The sequence below is a fragment of the Pelophylax lessonae genome, assembly GCF_965119305.1.
Source record: "Pelophylax lessonae genome assembly, chromosome: 5".
Classification (NCBI taxonomy): Eukaryota; Metazoa; Chordata; class Amphibia; order Anura; family Ranidae; genus Pelophylax; species Pelophylax lessonae.
Genome location: NC_138772.1, coordinates 413,366,371 through 413,387,726, shown reverse-complemented (window position 1 = coordinate 413,387,726; position 21,356 = coordinate 413,366,371). Strand labels below are relative to the sequence as shown.

Below are 21,356 nucleotides of genomic sequence, written 5' to 3'. Positions count from 1 at the left end.
GACACAAAAGTCAAATCAAAAGTGCCCATTTTGAAGACTTATATGCCAATAATTGGGCATACAATGGTTATGGGGGTCCAGGTACTGCCCTGGGGAACATGTATCAATGAGAAAAAAGTTTGTAAAAAACATCATTTTTAAATGAGCAGTGATTTACTGATGCTTAAAGTTAAAGCATCAAAATAAGAAATAACAAAAAAGAAAAACTATTTTCAATATAGTGCCTGGGGGCTCCCCTTAGTCTACCTGTAAAGTGGTACATATGTACTGTGTACAGCTGCTGCAGAAATAATTGCATTTATAAAGACAAAAAAATAAAATTTCTCTTACGTCCTCTGACAGTCGCCGCCCACTCATACAGTCTTCACCAATGGGTATTGACCTCTTATCCACAGGAGCAAGCTAGGCATAAGACTTGTTAAAAACAAAGCAATTTACATAGACACACCTGTAGGGGGCTGTCCCTTTGGTCCAATGCCCCCCTGCTATCATCCTTCCCAACTCAGTTTGTCTTCTGCCTAGTTAGGAGTAAGATAGGCTTACCTGTGCTGGGGCTACATGTCTCAGCCTTTCTTCTGTTTTATTACTTTTATTTTCTGCAAAAGTGTTTTCTTTGCACTACTAGCTTTTTATTTGTTCTGCGCTTAGTTAGTCAGATCTTTGGAAGACTACAGCGTTTGCAGAGCTGGGAATCGGACTGGTCGTCCTGGTACTCCAGGACAGAGCATCTTATGGAATCCCAGCCCGCCTTCGAGCGTTTAGCAGGCTATGCGTGCGCCCTGGCCTAGCAAACGACCTGCCCCTGTCCTCAGGGGCGAAAGCCTGCGAGGTGGCTACCTCACCGGGATGCCTCAACATGCGGTCATCCTATTTCGGCTGACGGCTCCCCCGCCATCTGGGGTGGGGGGTTCCCGTGATATCGAGGCGCCCACGCCATATGGAGCAATAAGTAACTTCTGTGTGGGCCCTCTGTTTGGGGATGACAGCCTGCTGATGTCTGTGCTCTCCCCTCATGTCTGTGTCCGGGGCTCGCATCCCTCCCGGTCCCTGCGGGGGCCTCTTGGCGCATGTATCGCCGTGGGGGGGTCTGTGGGGGTCCCAGTATCAGTGTGTTTGGGGGTGCAGACATGGCGGTGTGGACTGCTGCGGTGCAAAAGACAGCGGGTCCGCCATTTTTGGGTATGGGCAGCTGCTCTGGCCTCACTGTGGGCACTTTCTGCAGCTCTCTATGTAGTTTTTTTGGCGCCATCTTGTGTGTGGCAAGGTGTTCTTCTTTGCACATGTTCGGCGGCCATTTTCCCGGAGCATCCCATTCAGATGCATTGGCAACCATTTTCCCTTAGACCAGTTCCTGTTCAGCCTCTAGCAGGTGACATCACTTCCTTTCCTGTATGCAGAGATTACTTCCAGCAGCGTGGTAACACTTCTGGGGGTTCTTTTTGCTGGTTTTGGGGAATATTCTTCTGTTTTCAGTGCTTTTCCCTTCTCAGGGGGGGTACCTTAGTGTAATCCTTATTGCGGTGCATTGCGGTGGGTCGCCGCGATCGCGTTTTAAAGGGCCATCGCCATAGTATTTTTCTCATGGAGTCACAGGACTGCAAATTCCCCCCAACCTTGGTGAATGATTCAGGTACTCCTGAATCTTCACCTTCTCTTGCTGCTGCACTTGCGACTTTAGCGTCCAAGGTGGATTTATTGATGTCAGAGCGGGGTTCTAGAAAAAGAGCTAGGATTTCATTATTCTCTGATTCTGAGTCTGATATGGTTGCCCTGGATAGTTTACCCCCTGAGGGGTCTCAGCCCTTTCATTCTGATGTGGAGGTGGAGGGGGAGGAGGAGGATGATCCTTCTCCTGAAGCGGCTTCTGTGTCTGCGCGTATTGCTTCTGTTAAAGAGACACTACATTTAGAGGATGAGCCCAACCCACCGGGTAAGCAGTCTTCCTTTGGGACTCGCAGAACCCGGAAAGCGGCACAGGTGTTTCCTTGTCCCGCTGAGTTTCACAAAACAGTGAACGAACAATGCGTAATTTAAAGCTCCCTTTTGTGGTACCTAAACGGTTTTAATTCCGTTACCCTTTCGCGTCTCCTACGGATTCGCAATGGACCGTGTCCCCTAAAGTGGATCACACGGTGTCCAGGTTAAACAAGGCCACTCTCATGCCCTCGGAGGATTCTCCGGTGTTCAGGGACCCTACGGATAGGCGGGTGGAATCTTTTACCTGCCACGCGTATATGGTGGCGGGTTCTTTACTGAAGCCCATCTTCGCCTCTGTTATGGTCTCTCAGGCTGTGGCTGATTGGGCCCAGGTGCTCAAACGCACTCTTGAGGCAGATTCCGACCGTCCGACTACTGTGGAGATGGTGGAGCAGATGCGTCTAGCGGTTTTGTACCTGTGTGACGCGGCCTTGGATGAGGCTCCTCTAGCAGCTCGGCTGTCTGGTGTCACGGTGCTGCTCCGTCGTTTAATGTGGCTGAAGAGCTGGTCGGCTGACCAGACTTCCAGAAAAATGGTGTCTGACATCCCTTATGCGGGGAATCGTCTTTTTGGGGATTCCCTGGACGAGTTGGTTAAAGGGGTCACTGGGGGCAAGAGCACTCTGCTGCCCCAGAACCCCAAGGGTAAGTTTTTCCGCGGTAAGCGGGGCCCTTCCTTTAAACCAAATCAGGGGTCCTTTTGTGCCTTCAAGGCACAGGACAAGGGGAAACCCTTTAAGGGCCAGGGTGGTCAGAGGAAGCCCTGGGCGGGCAAGCAAAAATCCACCCACGCTGGCCCGGCGGGTCCTTCCGCCTCCGCCTGAAGGGACGCCCTCACCCATTACAGGGGTGGGGGACGTCTGCGTGGTTTCCTAGAACCTTGGCTGCTCCGGGTTCTGGACAGGTGGGTTCAGGAAATCATTTGATTAGGATACAAGATCAAATTCCTTTTGCGGCCAGCGGACAGATTCTTTCCCTCAAATCTTCATTTTACCCCAGATCGGTTGCACAATCTTCATCGGGCGGTTCAGGATCTCCTCGCCCAAGGGGTGGTCGTCCCGTGCCTCATCGGGACAGGTTTCGGGGGTTTTACTCGAATCTGTTCACTGTGCCCAGGAAGGAGGGCAAGGTATGTCCGATTCTGAACTTGAAAGCTCTGAACCGCTTCAGGCGGGTTCAAAAGTTCCGCATGGAATCCATCCGTTCGGTGGTGGCCTCCTTAAGTCCGGGAGATTTCCTGGCTTCCATCAACCTCAAGGATGCGTATTTACACATCCCCATATTCGAGGGTCATCAGAGGTTCCTCCGATTTGCAATCGCGGAGGATCACTATCAGTTTGTGGCGTTACTTTTTGGTCTCGCTTCGGCTCCAAGGGTTTTTACCAAGGTGCTGGCTGCTGTTCTGGCCCTGTTGCGGGCACAGGGGATTGTGATCTTGGGATATCTGGACGATCTCCTGTTAAGATCGAGTGCCAGCCCGAGTCTATTGCACAATCTGTCAACTACCGTTAAGACGCTCCAGGAGTTCGGGTGGACCATCAACGTTCAGAAGTCGACCTTGTCCCCTTCTGTTCATCTCCCTTACCTGGGAATGGTCCTGGACTCTGCCCAAGCAAAGGTTTTTCTGCCGGAGGACAAGCTCCGGACTCTGCAGGACGAGGTCAGGTCCCTCCGGGACAAGGATTCCTCATCACTCCAGAACTGCATGCGGTCCCTGGGGTTGATGGTGTCAGCCTTCGAGGCAATACCATTTGCACAGTTCCACGCGCGATCTCTTCAAGCGGAGATCCTGGCCAGATGAGACAGGCATCCTCAGTCCTTGGAAAGGAGGATATCTCTGAGTCGCCACATCAGAGAGGATCTTCTCTGGTGGCTCCAGTCCCCGGGTCTGACGGAAGGAAAATCCTTCCGCCCGTTATTGTGGACGGTGATCACCACGGATGCCAGCCTGTCGGGCTGGGGTGGCGTTCTGGGCATTCTGTCTGCCCAGGGCACTTGGTCAGAGGAGGAATCCTCCCTGCCGATCAACATATTGGAACTGCGAGCGATCAGACTGTGCTTGCTCCGTTGGTCGGATCATGTTCGGGGCCGCCCTGTGCGGGTGCAGTCAGACAACGCCACTGCGGTGGCTTACATCAATCACCAAGGGGGCACCAAGAGTGCCCGGGCGGCCCGGGAAGTGACCAACATTCTGTCTTGGGCCGAGACGCACGCCCCAGCGATTTCGGCAGTTCACATTCCAGGTGTGGAGAATTGGCAGGCCGATTATCTGAGCCGCCAGACCATGGACCAGGGAGAGTGTTCCCTACACCCGGAGGTGTTTCAGATGCTGTGTGCGAGATGGGGAACCCCAGATGTGGATCTGTTCGCATCTCGGCTAAACAACAAGGTGGGAAAGTTCATGGCAAGAACGCGCGATCCTCTGGCATTCGCCTTGGATGCGCTGGTGGTGCCTTGGCATCAGTATCGCCTGATTTATGCCTTCCCCCCGATTCAGTTGTTGGCCAGGTTCCTTCGCAGGTTGGTCTCGGAACCGAAGTTGGTGATTCTGGTGGCCCCGGACTGGCCGCGCCGGTCTTGGTATGCGAACATCATACAACTGGTCGTCGAGCCTTCATGGCGACTCCCATTACGGGACGATCTGCTGTCTCAGGGGCCGATCTTCCATCCTGCTTTACAGTCGCTGGCTTTAATGGCATGGCTGTTGAAAGCCAGGTCCTGAGAGATCGTGGTCTCTCATTGGCGGTCATTCCTACCCTGCTCAAGGCTAGGAAGGCCTCGTCCGGTAAGATCTATTACCCTACTTGGAAGGCTTATTTTGCCTGGTGTGAATCCAGGGGCATCCATCCTCGCTTCTTTTCGGGGGCCAGGGTGTTGGCCTTCCTGCAAACTGGTGTGGACCAGCGCCTTGCGTTGACCACGATTAAGGGCCAGTTATCTGCACTGGATATCCTTTTCCAGTGCCCCTTGGCGTCAAACTCTTTGATACGCACCTTTGTTCAAGGAGTGCGTCATTTGGCTCCTCCTCGGAGAGTGCCTTTACCTCCTTGGGACATGAACTTGGTTCTGTCCGTTTTGCAATGTCCTCCCTTTGAAAACATCAGGGACATTTCTCTGCCTCTGCTGTCATGAAAGGTTGCCTTTCTGGTGGCGATCACATCTGCCCGCAGAGTGTCGGAGTTGGCGGCCCTGTCTTGCCGCTCCCCTTACCTGGTGGTTCATAGGGATAAGGTGGTCTTGCGACCTAACCAATCTTTCCTTCATAACGTGGTTTCTGATTTTCACCTTAACGAGGATATTGTCTTACCTTCGCTGTGTGCGAATCCTAAGTATAATAAGGAGTTTGCCTTGCATTCCTTGGATGTTGTCCGGGCGATTAGGATTTACCTGTCGTCCACTGAATCCTTTCGGAAGTCGGATTCTCTTTTTGTCCTTCCTGAGGGACCTCGGAAGGGTTCGGCTGCGTCTGCGGCAACCATTTCAAGATGGATCAGACAGATGATTGTACAGGCCTATTCGATTAAGGAACGGGTACTGTCCTTCCCTGTCAAGGCACACTCTACCAGGGCGGTGAGCGCGTCATGGGCTTTCCGGCATCAGGCTTCGGTAGCCCAGGTGTGCAAAGCTGTGACTTGGTTGTTCGTACACACCTTCTCCAAATTTTACAAACTTGATGTTCTGGCATCTGCAGATGCCTCCTTTGGCCGCAAAGTTCTGTGTGCGGCAGTACCTTGAGGGAGCCCTGGCTTTGCCGATCCCTGAATGTTTGGGTTGTTTTCCCCTGGCTTATTTGCTTTCCTGGGTTGTTACTCCAGTTGAGCTTTTTTGTTACCCAGAGGGTTTACCTTTCTGTTCCGCTAAGGTTCCTTTCTCTGACCTGGGTGCTGTGTTGCCTTTGTGACGGTTGCGCTTCCCACCCCTTATGTCTACACTGCTTTGGGACATCCCATTGGTGAAGACTGTATGAGTGGGTGGCGACTGTCAGAGGACGTAAGAGAAAACTGAATTTTTGTAAAATCTTACCGTAAAATTCCTTTCTCTGAGTCCTCTGACAGTCGCCGCCCCCGCCCCTCTTTTGGGGTTTTATGGACTTTAACTGCTTGCTACCAAACTGAGTTGGGAAGGCTGATAGCAGGGGGGTATTGGACCAAAGGGACAGCCCCCTACAGGTGTGTCTATGTAAATTGCTTTGTTTTTAACAAGTCTTATGCCTAGCTTGCTCCTGTGGATAAGAGGTCAATACCCATTGGTGAAGACTGTATGAGTGAGCAGTGACTGTCAGAGGACTCAGAAAAAGGAATTTTACGGTAAGATTTTACAAAAATTCAGTTTTTCCCTGCAAGCTTTCTTTTGTAAACACCAGATTTTGGGGAGCCAGTCTGTATGATGAGGCCACAATGTAGTGCACTGGGAAAAATATTAGAGATTTTTTGGATAAATTCTGGTGTCTCTTCCGCAGACTTTGGATAGAAGTAATAGGTGTGGAAAAATTGGTCTTTGTGTGTCGAAGGTGCCTTCACACAGTAACTCTATAGAGGCAATCTTGATGAAAGCAAGAATTGCCTTGCTGTCAAAAATTGAAATGATATACATCTGTCAAGCAGGTGTGGAAAAATTGGTCTTTGGGTGTCTGTGGCTCCTTCACACCGTAACCCTATAGGGGTACTCTTAATGAAAGAAAGAATTGGCCTTGCTGTCAAAAATTCAAATCATATGCATCTGTCAAACAGGTCCGGAAAATTGGTCTTTGGGTGTCTGTTGCGCCTTTACACCTTAACCCTATAGAGGTACTCTTGATGAAAGCAAGAATTGGCCTTGCTGTCAAAAATTTAAATGATATGCACCTGTCAAACAGGTGTGGAAAAATTGGTCTTTGGGTGTTAATTGTGTCAATGAAACCTACACCAAAAAATTCTTTCAGATGAAATCAACACCCACAACACTAGGCAGCCTAGAAGTCTTGCAAAGATTCCACATCTCAAAACACTTAATCATTGACATCGGCATCAGGGGCATCATAGCTGCTGGTTATCCGGGACTGATTAATTTTGATAAATGTCAACTGGTCCACAGAGTCTGGGGACAGACGGATTTTATTGTCAGTGCCAAAACCTCCAGCAGCACTAAATGCCCGTTCGGAAAGCACGCTGGATGCAGGGCACCCCAGCAGCTCATTTGCATACTGGGTACGTTCTGGCCAGTGGTCTATTCTCAAGAACCAGTAACCCAGTGGATCGTCAACTGAAAAGCTCTCCATCTCTGTTTTCGCCCCTAGATAATCGTCCACCATATGATGCAGACGTTGCCAATGGGATGTGAGAGCCTTGTGGCCCCCCTTTTCCACTGCTCCTATTTAGACCAACAGAAGCCTCAAAACTATGTTTTCCATGACACTGTAACCTACTAGAGTCTGGCATAGCATTAGATAAACTACCCTTTAAGGTGTCCTCAAGAGATTTCATCTTCTGCACCCTCTATGGGGTGGGATGAGTTCTGAGACTTTCCTCTTGTAACGGGGGTCAAGGAGGCTTGCCAACCAATCAGGCTGTTTATAGGCAGGTGCAATTCCCTCTGAATTTCAGGCACCTGAGCACTGACTGTGTATGACCTCCTGAAATGGCTAAAGACTCTTCTGGCCTGCTTTAACAGTCCTTCCAACCAACCCTGCGTACCTATTTAGGAAACGTTGCACCACCAAATTGAGAACATGTGCCAGGCATGGCACATGTGTCAACTTTTTCTTTCTAAGGGCGAACAGGAGGTTTGTGCCATTATTGCACAACATCATTGCTGGCTCCAGCTGGCTTGGCGTGAACCACCTCTAGGTCTGCCCCTGCAGAGCTGCAAGAATCTTTGCTCCAGTGTGGTTCCTGTCCCCTAGACACACCAACTGAAGCACTGCATGGCACATTTTAGCCTGACTCATTGAATAGCCCCTTGAACGCTTAGAGGGTACTTGTGGTTCCTAAGACAATTCAGCAGAGGAGGGCATGGAGGAGGGGGTAAAGCTGACAAATCTCTCATCATCACCACTAGCTGTCTGGAGATGTGGCGGCACAACAAGCTGCAGAACTGAGCCCTGTCCTGCATCTGTCCAAATTGCAAGCAGAGTTGCCCAGTGTGCTGTGAATTAAATATAGCGTCCCTGATCATGCTTGCTGGACCATGTGTCAGCAGTAATGTGAACTTTGCGGCTTACTGCCTTGCCCAACATTGCCTTCCGCGTGATGGTACAGAGATGGAATGGCCTTACGTGAAATAAATACAGACTGAGAACCTACAATTGTGGTACAGTACATTCTGAAAATTCACGGAAGGAGGAAGACGTAAAGGCAGAAGTTGTAAAGCCAGCAGCTTTGACAAGCTTGCATTTAGACGCTGGGCATGTGGGTGGCAGTGACTGTATTTTGTTTTTTGCTACAGCTGATGGGGCAGAGAAATTTTCCGGCTATAGTCTACTGCTGGTGGTGTGCTACTGGCTGATGTGCTGCAAGGACCTGGGACACCTTGCGCTATACCACAATCCCTGCCAGTGGAGGCTGCTGAGAGGTCATGAGGTATAGTGGGGGTAGACTGAGGTGAGTAAGGAAGAGGAACAGAATGGCATGCCTTTTGTGTAGCTTTCAGGTGCTCTTGTCAATGGGCTGAGTGGTGGGAAGGTAAATGCCTTGTCAAGCATGTGATACCCAAATGGCTGGTGCTTTTGCCATGCTTAATGCGCTTGACACAAAGTTTGCAAATTGCAACAGTGCGATCAGCTGCACATGTGCTAAAAAAGACCCAGACAGCTGAGCTGTGGGAAGTGTGCCAGTAGATAACAGCTCCACAATGTGATGGAATAGAGTGGCTGCTCTCTACCCTACTCAGTAATGCACTGAAATATACTGCATTAAACGTGCACTAACGCACAGAATTATACTGCGTTAAACGGCACGTAATGTACAGAAATTTACTTTATTAAACGTGCACTAACGTGCTAAACTATAAAACAGTAAACCTGCCCTGACAAAACAAAGTGACACTAAAGTAAAAATGAATGGTCAGGTCACTACACTCTCACTGACTGAACTATCACTAGATTCACACTAAACTGATATTCTACACTGACAATAGAATCAGAATAGCACACTATAGCACTCTAACTCTCTAGCAGCACTGAACAGAGCCCTGTTCTATCTCTTGCCATGCCAAAATCACACTACAAATGGCTGCCTTTGAAAGAATACTTTTATAGTGTGGGGTGAGACTAAGAGCAATGAGCCATGATTGGATAGCGTCATCATTACTTTCTCCAATCATGGCTCTGACAGTGCTCTGTGCCCTGATTGGGCAAAGCTTTCATTGCTTAGGCCAATCAGGGCTTCCAATGAGGCAGCACAGTGCATTGTGGTAATTCGGCAGGCCGAACAAACGTTTGAACTGCCCAATAAGTCGGGTGTTCGTTGAATGGGTGAACAGCCAATGTTCGGCCTGAACTCATGCTTAGGCCGAACCATTCGCCCATCCCTAGTCTTTGCAAGCAAGAAGTTATTTTTAAAAATTACAAAACGTTATTACATAGATAATTTTCATTGTAAAACATGCTGTATATGTGATTGAAAAGAACCTGCCCCACCATCAAGGCAGGAGTAACCCCTCACAATTGCATGGGTAAATGTGTAAAATAAACCATAATCCAAGAAAGAATTACATGTAGAGTATAACAAAAGTTAAATAATAAGATGTTGACTGTAAAAAGGTGGATCTAGTGTGTCGTCTTTTAAATTCTCATCATGTTTTGCAGCTCCTATCCGCTTTCTCTGGCGTAAAAGGGGCATCAATTTAAATTCTAAACAAAAAAGACTTAGGTACGTGAATAGACTCATTTACAAAAATATTACCTACAGAAATTATGCATACATTTACAGTGTGAAAACTTCAATCTTTTGTAAGGGTAAACCTAGAAAAACAAAGAAGCGTTTGCAAGGGCAAACTCATTTCCAAGCTGCAACATCATCCCTGGGGCGAACATAGGAACATATATTTAAGGAGGAAAGGTGGAGTCCCTACGTAACTGTAGAAAAGTACTTAATCTTTGCAAGTAAAAGAAGAAAAGAAAAACAAACAGAAAAGAAAAGTAATGGAGAAGCAATTCCAACTGGGGCTGGTATTACTTTTGATGGTTGGATCAGCAAATAGCTTCAGCTACAGGCAAATAAACCAACTTATTCACTGTTATTATATATGGAGATTGAAGAAAGCAGGTGATACCATATGGTCATGCCAAATTGTATATTTCAACTACTTTAAACAGCTTTTGATTACAAAAATTGTCATCCTCCTACCACTATGGTTAGAAGAAAAGACCAGTTTAGCAATTGGTATAACATATTTTTTCCCAAAATGTGTTACAATCAATAACGTATACAGTAATTATAATTTAAAAACTATATGACACCTTTCCTAAAACCTAAAATATCTGTTATTTTTGAGAATTTATGTGTTTTAAAAATGTTTTCTTTGTAATAGCAGTTAGCTGAATCAGATGCATCTTAGCTCTGGCTAGTGTAAATGATTAGTGAAATAGTTTTTGAGGAAAAAAAGGGACAGCTGTGTCTCACTGATCATCTCCAGTTGTTTAGATAATATATACATTTTTGGTATCAGACAAAAGATAGTTCTGTAAATGAGATGTTTCTGTTTCTGTATTCTTCACAACGCAACACATAATCTAACAGAAAAATATTGATAAAGACTGGAAAGTGCTCATCATGAAAAGAATTAAAATATCTTTTTTTTTTTTTTTTTTTAATAGGATATTGAGCAAAAAAGAAGTGTCACATGGTAAGAATTATCCTAATTACTAATCCCTGTATTCCGCATTTTTGCCTGTCCGAGTGCCCACAAAAACATTTGTTATAAACTGTAGTTTGCATATTATATTTTATTTGTGTATTAAACAGTTAAATAATTTATATCCTTTGAGTCGATATGCTGGATCAGATGCGATATTATCACATACCTGAAGGTGAGCCTGAATCGGTGAGGAAGGCCTCTCTTACGCCTCTGACTCAGGGCCCCTGATAGTGCAGACAGGAGGCGCCGGAGTGCAGAGTAGCGCGAGTGCCTGATAGAAGCTGGAAGCAGGCCGTTGTCCATGGACAGGGATAGCCAGGTAGATCCAGTAGATAAGCAGGTGTGCAGGCAACAGGTCCTGGAAGCAGGAGTCAGGATAGCAGGGTAGGCTGACGGAACCCTCACTGGCCAGGTGATCAGATTGGAAGAAGACAGGAGTGTAGTGAGACAAGCCGGGTCAGAAGCCAATCGGTAATGCAGGAGCCAGAAGGAGCAGACTGGAGTGGAGGTCAAAGGACTAGCCGGGGTCGGTGCAGGCGGAGAGCAGAGGATGGTCAGGACAAGCCGGGTCTGGAACTGGCAAACAGGATACAGGTTTGCAGGTACAGGTCAACCAAGGCTGAAGACAAAGCAGCACTGGAGCTGAGCAAAGGCTGGGTTTAAATAGCCCATTTGGTGCCAGCATCTATCGCACATCGCATGCTTGCAAACGCGCGTTTGCGCATGCGCATTTGCCAAGTCTCTGCGGGATTTAACAGGAACACGTCTTTGAATAGCAAACCTCTTCTTACTCATATTAGGAATAGCACTGGGGTAGATTTTCTATGTAATCCAGTAAATTAAAGCAGAAGTTTACCTAATTTTTTTCTGTATAGCTCATATTACTTACTAGTAATAAAGTATGGCTCACGTTGTGCAGTCATATGGATCCTGTAGAAATTTCTGCTGCAGGGATGCCCAGTCCTCTTCTTTTCTCTGAATCCCTGGCATTGCAATGGCTAATAGCTTAGGGCTCTTGGCTGAGCTGCTGTGAAAAAGTTGCGCAGGGGACCATCCTCCTCCTCCCTCCTCTCTGAATAGGAAGCGGTCTGATGAGTCACAGGATCCTCTCCCCCATTCAGAGATTGTGTTACATGCAGTGAAAGAAATTAAATACATTTTCTCATGGGAGAAGGGGGCAGTCCCCTCTTTTCCACAATAGCTTAGCCCAGAGCCTGAGGAATCCATCTGCATGTACACCATGGGACGTATTTAATTACCGGACAGTTATTTGACTAAAGCTGCAAAGAAAAAGAAAATTAGCTAAACAGCTTTAACACTTGAATATGAAGCTAAAGATGAGCATACATGGCATATCCTAAAGCCTAGTACACACGGGGCAAATGTTGGGCAGCATTAGCTGGTTCAATAAAAACTGGCCGACATTCGGCCCCTGTGTACTGGAGTCAGTCCATTTAGTCGACTTCTGTCAAGGGGCATAACGGAAAAAGGTCTGCCGATCGCCCCTCTGATCAGCGCACACAGCCAATGGCGGAGAGCGCTGACTGGAGTGTTCTGGCAGGGGTTGGGGGGGGAGGGGGGTCCTGCTATCAGAACACAGTAGAACAGCAGGGGAGATTGCTGTATTAACGTTGGACAGTTCGTACAGTGGCTTCTCCTGAGCTTTCAGTTTTTCTTTGTTCAGCCCTGCTGAGTTGAACAAAAAATAAACTACACGTGTGTCATAGGCTTAATTGTTCAGCAGTGAATGGTCAGACCCTCAAATAAGTATCCTCCTGGGACAGGGGCAACAATGAGATTACTCAATATGCACCAAATAATTTCCATGCTGGGTGATCTTATTTTTGCGTGTGCTCTAGTAGAGGGTTGTGACATGTAATCTCTTATTCATCTCCATGGAGGTAAATCAAAAAAGTGTAAAGATTCCTACTTGTATAATTGATAGTGATGCCTATGGCTGTATTCTGTGGTCTTCTGATGAAACCATTTTCTCTTCACATGTATTATTGTATAATAGCATTACATACAGTTATGCCATATAGTTTTATTAGCTCATGTATAGCAGGTTTAAAACCTTGACCAAATTTCTATGGGTAGTTTATATGCAAGGGAGGTAAACAGATAAATTATTAGTGCATAAATTATACATTAAGATGATGTCCTGCACAGATTTTAGTTTAAGAAATATAATTCCAAGCATATTTTTGTGTGGTTTGTGTGAGGTGTAATTATGCCAAGTATATGTAGAGCAGCTACATACATGTGAATCTGATTGATTTCAGCCTTATGCCCTAAGAATAGACCTAGTGTTATTAACATCTTTAAAAAATTTGTCTTACCAAGTAAAAAAAACCTTGATGGTTACCATAAGTAGCATGCATACTGGCAGACATCCTTTAATAAATTTTATAGATATTAGTTATATTGGTTTGAAGTAACATGTTTTCTTTACAATTTCTTTTATGTGTGATATGAGATGATACCAAAGTTATTTTAAGATTTAAATTGCCTTTTCCAGGGCAGCTTGTGTGAACGATGAAGATGCAAATGACCCAGTGGAATCTCCAATCTTGCATATTAAAGGAGTTGGTCTGTTTGATAAAGGTAAGTTATATGTACAGTCATTTAAGGGATGTAAAAAGTTTAATTTCTGGGAAATGTTTTTAGTTTTCCAACACTTTCTCCTATTTATCCAAGTCTAGATGGACATCTCTGGGTAAGTATGGAGTAATGCTTACATTTTCTAGGGGTTCAGTGGGAGTTTGCCAGATTGCCAGAAATCCACGATTAACAGATCCATCTTAGAAGTGTCTTCCAGTGAACTGGTTTTAGTGATAATACCAATGGGAATACAATATTGACATATATATATACAGTCAGGTCCATAAATATTGGGACATTGACACATTTCTAATCTTTTTGGCTCTATACACCACCACAATGGATGAACAAACAAGATACGCTTTAACTGCTGACTTTCAGCTTTAATTTGAGGTTATTTACATCCAAATCAGGTGAACGGTGTAGGAATTACAACAGATGATAGCTTTAACTAACCACAGTCTATCAAGCCACAATCTGTCTACCATTCACAGCATCAGTTAAGCTTGCAACCTTATTTATAAAATAGTTATTTTGCCAATTTTCATATGGGTTATTGCAATTTTTTTTTCTTTTAATCAGGTAAATTGTTGAACGTCAACAAACCAAACAAAGAAAATAGAAACTTTCCAAAGAGCCCATACACAATAAAATGTACCACCAGAAAGTGATTGCAAAACAATAATGTGACACTAACAAGTATATAATCTTCCCCATAGGGATTTATTCCATGTGTACTACACAATGAGAAGTATTAGCATATGGGAAAGGCAAGGTCCCGCTTCACAGATCCTCCTTCCCTTTGTTATCAGGAAAGCAGGGATTATAAAATATTATGGTAGGAGCCTATCTAGTATTAGGTCTACAGGGGTCCATCCCAGTACTGCCAACCTATTCCCCCACACTTTTTCAAATTTACATGGGTTACCTCTATGTTTGTTTTTCGTATCTAAGTGTAATGCCCATCTGATCAACCCACATCTGCATTGAGGTTACGGTCTGTACAATCTAGTGCGTCAGGACAAGTTTACCGGCCTGGAAAAGAGCCCAACGAGCAGCTTCCCTAATGTATACATCCTGCAGCACATCCTCTAAAACACCTAGGAGACAGGGCTTAGGATCCAGATGTATAACAATATGAAACGTAGTATTGATGGTCTTCACGATTTATTCCCAGTATCTGTGGAGTTTTGGGCAAGGCCACAATAAGTGTATAAGGTCTGCTTTCTCTCTACAGAATTTTGGACATGTGGGGTCTGGGCGTAATCCCATCATTTGCAATTTGTAAGGAGTGCAGTGAACCCTCAATGTTATGTACAGCTGTGACAACCTATGGGACACATTCAGAGAGCACACATGTATCGCCTCCAAAGCCTCCTCTCATTGGTCCCCTCAGATATCTTCCATGTCTATTTCCCATCTCAACAATGCAGTGTTAGGAAACTCTTCAGAGTAATCACCTAAAAGCATGGCATAGCACCTCGATATATAGCCTTTCATGGAAAAAGAGTGTTGCATCATATTAAACATTGGTGTTGAAGACATAACCTGGTTCGTTAAGGACTGTTTAGCTCACATGGTGTGCTGTAGCTGAAGATAACAAAAATGCATAGTATGGGGAACAATATACCTAATTTGCAATTTGGCAAAAGGCAGAAGCTTGCCATTTTCAAAAATATGTCTAAGATGTGTCACACCCAGTTTATGCTATCTAGCCACATGTTGTAGGGTTATTGCATAGTTAGCCAGGTTAAAAACAGACACAAATCATGGAGTTGAACAGAAAAAAAATATTAAATTGAAAATGTGCATATATAGAACCCTATACCCACCGATGATTCAGTGGAAGGCAAAAAAAAAACCCTCATAAAGCATGTTCTAATATGCTTTACAGTGGGAAAAATCCTTTCGGATCCCCTAAAACCATTGTATATTCCAGAGATTAGCAATCCCTTGTGTTATTACTTATACATATTATTAGCCATTTATATTCTGTGCATTTAGGTATGCATCCAGCTTTTATTTTAACAATTAGCTGGGCTGATTAGAACCAGCACCTAAGGAGGTATATTTCACATTTTACAGCAAAAGAGTGCTACAGTTTCATAACAGCCTCTTTGTAAACTAGTGCTCAAAATTGAACATTCTTCAAGATCTCTTACTGTTGCTTTGTATAAGAGCAAAATTGTGTTTCTCTGACTTTTAATACAAGAAAGTATTTTGCTTGCTGTAGAAACATTACCTTTGTATTGCATACTGTTATTAAGTCTAAGATTTACCAGAACACCTGGATCCTTCCCAACCACTGACTCCCCCAATTGTTCTCTTCCTCGAATGTAAGATGTATGCGTGTTTTAGCCCCATGTGCATAAATTTACATTTATCCATGTTAAACGTCATTTGCCACAGTTTACCAATCATAGTTAGATAGATCGTATATGCATTTTATCTCACTACATAGCATGGTATCATCTGCAAACACAAATGACACCAAGCACCGAACAGACTCTGTCACAGGGGAAAAGGGACAACTGCTGTAGGCATATAGCAGTCACCTAGAAATGCCTGTATATACCGGAGGCATTGCAAAGCTTGCTGTCATCGCTAAATCACAAAAAACTTCAAGCAACCCTGTAACATAATACATTTTTTTAATTAATTACATATTTGTGAAGAAGAGACTTACCTGTCTTGATGCATGTGCCACTGAATGCGGCTCCAGTCACAAGAACTGGTCCCCTGAAGACCGCTGTAAAAATAAATCCTTCAATCTCCGCAGTTCCCCTCAGCATTCACTGATGTCTCCTGCTGACACTCATCCCACTGCTTTCAATTGTATTGATGTGGAGGTCATCAAGAGGAACCAGTGAGAGCTTAGGAGGACCATGAAGATTGATATTCCCAGATACAGTGGGGATGGAAAGTTTGGCACCCCAGGTAAAAATTTGTATTAATGTGCATAAAGAAGCCAAGGAAAGATGAAAAAATCTCCAAAAGGCATCAAATTACAGATTAGACATTCGTATAATATGTCAACAAAAGTTAGATTTTATTTCCATCATTGACACTTTCAAAATTACAGAAAACAAAAAAATGGCGTCTGCAAAAGTTTGGGCACCCTGCAGAATTTATAGCATGCACTGCCCCCTTTGCAAGGCTGATACCTGCCAGTGTCATGGATTGTTCTCAATCATCATCTGGGAAGAGCAGGTGATGTCAATCTCAAAGGTTTTAAATGCCCAGACTCATCTGACCTTGCCCCAACAATCAGCACCATGGGATCTTCCAAGCAGTTGTCTAGAAAACTGAAACTGAAAATAGTTGACGCTCACAAAGCTGGAGAAGGCTATAAGAAGATAGCAAAGCGTTTTCAGATGTCATTATCCTCTGTTTGGAATGTAATTAAGAAATGGCAGTCATCCGGAACAGTGGAAGTTAAAGCAAGATCTGGAAGACCAAGAAAAATATCAGACAGAACAGCTTGCAGGATTGTGAGAAAAACAATTCAAAACCCACGTTTGACTGCACGATCCCTCCAGAAAGATCTGGCAGACACTGGAGTTGTGGTACACTATTCCACTATAAAGAGATACTTGTACAAATATGGTCTTCATGGAAGAGTCATCAGAAGAAAACCTCTTCTACGTCCTCACCACAAAAATCAGCGTTTGAACTTTGCAAATGAACATATAGACAAGCCTGATGCATTTTGGAAACAAGTTCTGTGGACCAATGAGGTTAAAATTGAACTTTTTGGCCGGAATGAGCAAAGGTACGTTTGGAGAAGAAGGGGCACAGAATTTAATGAAAAGAACCTCTGTCCAACTGTTAAGCATGGGGCTTAATCATTCATGCTTTGGGGTTGTATTGCAGCCAGTGGCACAGGGAACATCTCACGAGTAGAAGGAAAAATGGATTCAATAAAATTTCAGCAAATTTTGGATGGTAACTTGATGCCATCTGTAAAAAAGCTGAAGTTAAAGAGAGGATGGCTTCTACAAATGGATAATGATCCTAAACACACCTCGAAATCCACGGGGGATTACATCAAGAGGCATAAACTGAAGGTTTTTCCATGGCCTTTACAATCTCCTGACCTCAACATAATTGAAAATCTATGGATAGACCTTAAAAGAGCAGTGCGTAACAGACAGCCCAAAAATCTCAAAGAACTGAAAGACTTTTGTAAGGAAGAATGGCAAAGATACCTTAAACAAGAATTGAAAGACTCTTGGCTGGCTACAAAAAGCGTTTACAAGCTGTGATACTTGCCAAAGGGGGCAGTACAAGATATTAACTCTGCACGGTGCCCAAACTTTTGCAGACGCCATTTTTTTGTTTTCTGTTATTTTGAAAGTGTAAATGATGGAAATAAAATCTAACTTTTATTGACATATAAGAATGTCTAATCTGTAATTTGATGCCTTTTGGAGATTTTTCCATCTTTCCTTGGCTTCTTTATGCACATTAATACAAATTTTTACCTGGGGTGCCCAATCTTTCGATCCCCATTGTATGTCAGATTTAAGGAGTCTTCAGAAGGCCAGCTCTAATGATTGGGGCGGCAGGAGAAGTAAGCATTCAGTCTCTTCTGTACTGAAAATTGTTTGGTTCAAACAAGAGGGTTGATTACAGCAATGATCATAGTAATAGACAAATAGGAAAGTGTGTATGGGTGGCTTAGTTGCTAAAAACTTTTACACTACCTGAAGGTTTTACAGCTTTGCCTGCAAGAAAGGACTGGCATTTGACTGTGAAGGGAAGGTTTGAGAAGCTGCTGCAAGTATTTGTAGTTACCTTAAGGTGCTTGCCCTTTACACCAGCAGCAGTTTGCCCCACTTTCCCTCAATGATAGAGTGTCTTTAAGAATAGAGTTCTCTATTGAAAGTTGATAGTGTAATATATTAAGGCAACATCTGTTTAAATACACACTAAAACCACTTCTATAAATGAAAGCCATAGTAAGTCACTAACAATTAATTTTAAGAGGTTTTAAAAGCAATAATTTAAAATAAAAAATAAATTATACTTACCTTCCATGTGCAACAATATTGCACAGAGCTGTTCCTTTATCTCTTCTTTGGTCACCCCAAAGACCCCCCAGCACTCTCTCCTCCTTCTTACATGGAGTCAGGCTTTGTTTGCCTATAGACATACACAACGAGACTTCGCCATGCCCCCGCTCTCTCCTTACAGAGTTTGACTGACAGCAGCAGGAGTATAGATGACAGCAAAACACTTCAGATGTGCTAAATATGCAGACAGCTCAATAATACATACAGTATCTCAGAAAAGTGAGTACACCCCTCACATTTTTGTAAATATTTTATTATACCTTTTCATGTGACAACACTGAAAAAACTTTGCTACAATGTAAAGTAGTAAGTGTACAGCTTGTATAACAGTGTAAATTTTCTGTCCCCTCAAAATAACTCAACACACAGCCATAATTGTCTAAACCACTGGCAACAAAAGTGAGTACAGCGTTGCCACCATTATTTTCCAGCACTGCCTTAACCCCTTTGGGCATGGAGTTCACCGGAGCTTCACTGGTTGCCACTGGAGTCCTCTTCCACTCCTCCATGACAACATCACAGAGCTGGTGGATGGTAGAGACCTTGCCCTCCTTCAACTTCCTCAGACACTCAATAGGGTTTAGGTCTGGAGACATGCTTGGACAGTCCATCACCTTTACCCTCAGCTCCTTTAGCAAGGCAGTGGTCATCTTGGAGGTGTGTTTGGGGTCATTAACATGTTGAAATACTGTCCTGCAGCCCAGTCTCCAAAGGGAGGTGATCAAGCTCTGCTTCTGTATGTCACAGTACATGTTGGCATTCATGGTTCATGGCTCAATGAACTGTAACTCCCCAGTGCCAGCAGCACTCATGCAGCTTAAGACCATGACACTCCCACCACCATGCTTGATTGTAAGCAAGACACACTTGTCTTCATACTCCTCATCTGGTTGCCACCACGCACACTTGACATCATCTAAACCAAATACGTTTTTATTGGTCTCACCAGACCACAGGACATGGTTCCAGTAATCCATGTCCTTAGTCTGCTTGTCTTCAGCAAACTGTTTGCGGGCTTTCTTGTGAATCATCTTTAGAAGAGACTTCCTTCTGGGACGACAGCCATGCAGACCAATTTGATTCAGTGTGTGGCGTATGGTCTTAGCACTGACAGGCTGACCCCCCACCCCTTCAAACTCTGCAGCAATGCTGGCATTACTCATATATCTATTTCCCAAAGACAACCTCTGGATATGACGCTGAGCACGTGTACTCAACTTCTTTGGTCGACCATGGCGAGGCCTGTTCTGAATGGAACCTGTCCTGTTAAAACGCTGTATGGTCCTGGCCACCGCGCCACAGCATGGTTTCACGGTCTTTACAATCTTCTTATAGCCTAGGCCATCTTTATGTAGAGCAACAATTATTTTTTCAGATTCTCAGAGAGCTCTTTGCCATGAGGTTCCATGTTGAACTTCCAGTGACGAGAGCGAGAGCGATAACACCAAATTCAACACACCTGCTCCCCATTCATACTTGAGACCTTGTAACACTAAGGAGACACATGACATCGGGGAGGGAAAATGGCTAATTGGGCTCAATTTGGACATTGTCACTTAGGGGGTGTATTTTCTTTTGTTGCCAGCGGTTTAGACATTAATGGCTGTGTTGAGTTGTTTTGAGGGGACGGCAAATTTACACTGTTATACAAGCTGTACACTCTCGACATTACATTTTAGAAAAGTTTAATTTCTTCAATTTTGTCACATGAAAAGATATAATAAAATATTTACAAAAATGTGAGGTACTGTAGCACATACCACAAGCTGAACCGTAGGCAGAGCAGGCCATCTGGTACACATGGTGAACACCTGCAGATGTCAGGAGGGCAGCAAGGACTGGTGTGTAGATGGAACAGGTTAGAACAGGCCAGGAAGTAACAGTCTGATAACAAAAGGGTCAGGCAGAAATGTAGTCTAGACAAGCCGGGTCACACACAAGTAGATCAGAATCCAAAATGGTACAGAATCACAGTGGAGAGAACAGGATCAGAGCAAGCTGGGTCATACATGGTAATCTACAGGGCAAGCTGGGTCATACATGGTAATCTACAGAGTAAGCTGGGTCAAGTAAGAGCACACCAGAAAGCATGTGCTATCACAAGCAACAGTGTATGCAACAGGTTCTTTAAACAAGGTCAACAAAGTGTGGAGCTGTGTGGAAAACTGCAAACATGCTGCATAACCCCACACAGCTCCCCATTGCACATTTCACCTGTGTTTTGGTGTGAACCAGACACATAGAAAACAATTATTTTCTATGTGTCTTGCAGAGACCTGCATTTTTCTTGTGCAGAAAAACACAGGCCTCTGCATAAGGTGTGAACGAGCCCTTAAAGGGCCAGCGCGAGTCCTGGTACTAACAGAGCCTATGGCTCTCAGAGTCTCCTTTGGGGCCAGGAAGAGAGGAAAGAAGTTCTGCAGCCAGGCACAGTGCTAGATCAAGAGAGGACTCAGGAGAGGTCAGTGTTTGGAGGGAGAGGGGGAAAATAGTGGAGTGATTTTTTACCTTAATGTAGGGAATGCAGACTTTGGAACCAAAGTTCACAAGTGAACATTAAGGAAGCACCACTTGCATCCATCTGTTACTCTGCCACCATTTATCCTGCTGAGGTTCTGTTGGATGGACGTTTTAGAACTGGAGGCCACCAATTTTTGCTCATGTGTGTTCATACCTATCATGGACACTTTCTATGGTTTTTAGTTAAGTGGGTTTGTTACACTATACAGTATTTCCATGTTTATTATCCTTATAGCTAGATTGCCAGAAGTTATGTCTAAGGTGAATCTCTGGATTATGGCTGTGGATGGTGTAATACAGTGTTTCTCAACTCTGGTCTTTGGGGCACACTAACAGGCCAGGTTTGCA

General features: G+C 44.6%; 1 protein-coding gene across 1 annotated transcript in view; it reads left to right on the top strand.

Annotated features, from left to right (window-relative positions):
• CCDC178 (coiled-coil domain containing 178) overlaps window positions 1-21,356 on the top strand; it is a 433,474-nt gene that overhangs the window by 29,337 nt on the left and 382,781 nt on the right. Inside the window, exons 4-5 of the mRNA XM_082258686.1 lie at window positions 10,772-10,800; window positions 13,331-13,416. Of these exons, the coding sequence (XP_082114812.1) occupies window positions 10,772-10,800; window positions 13,331-13,416 (115 nt within the window). The remainder of the gene's footprint in view (window positions 1-10,771; window positions 10,801-13,330; window positions 13,417-21,356) is intronic.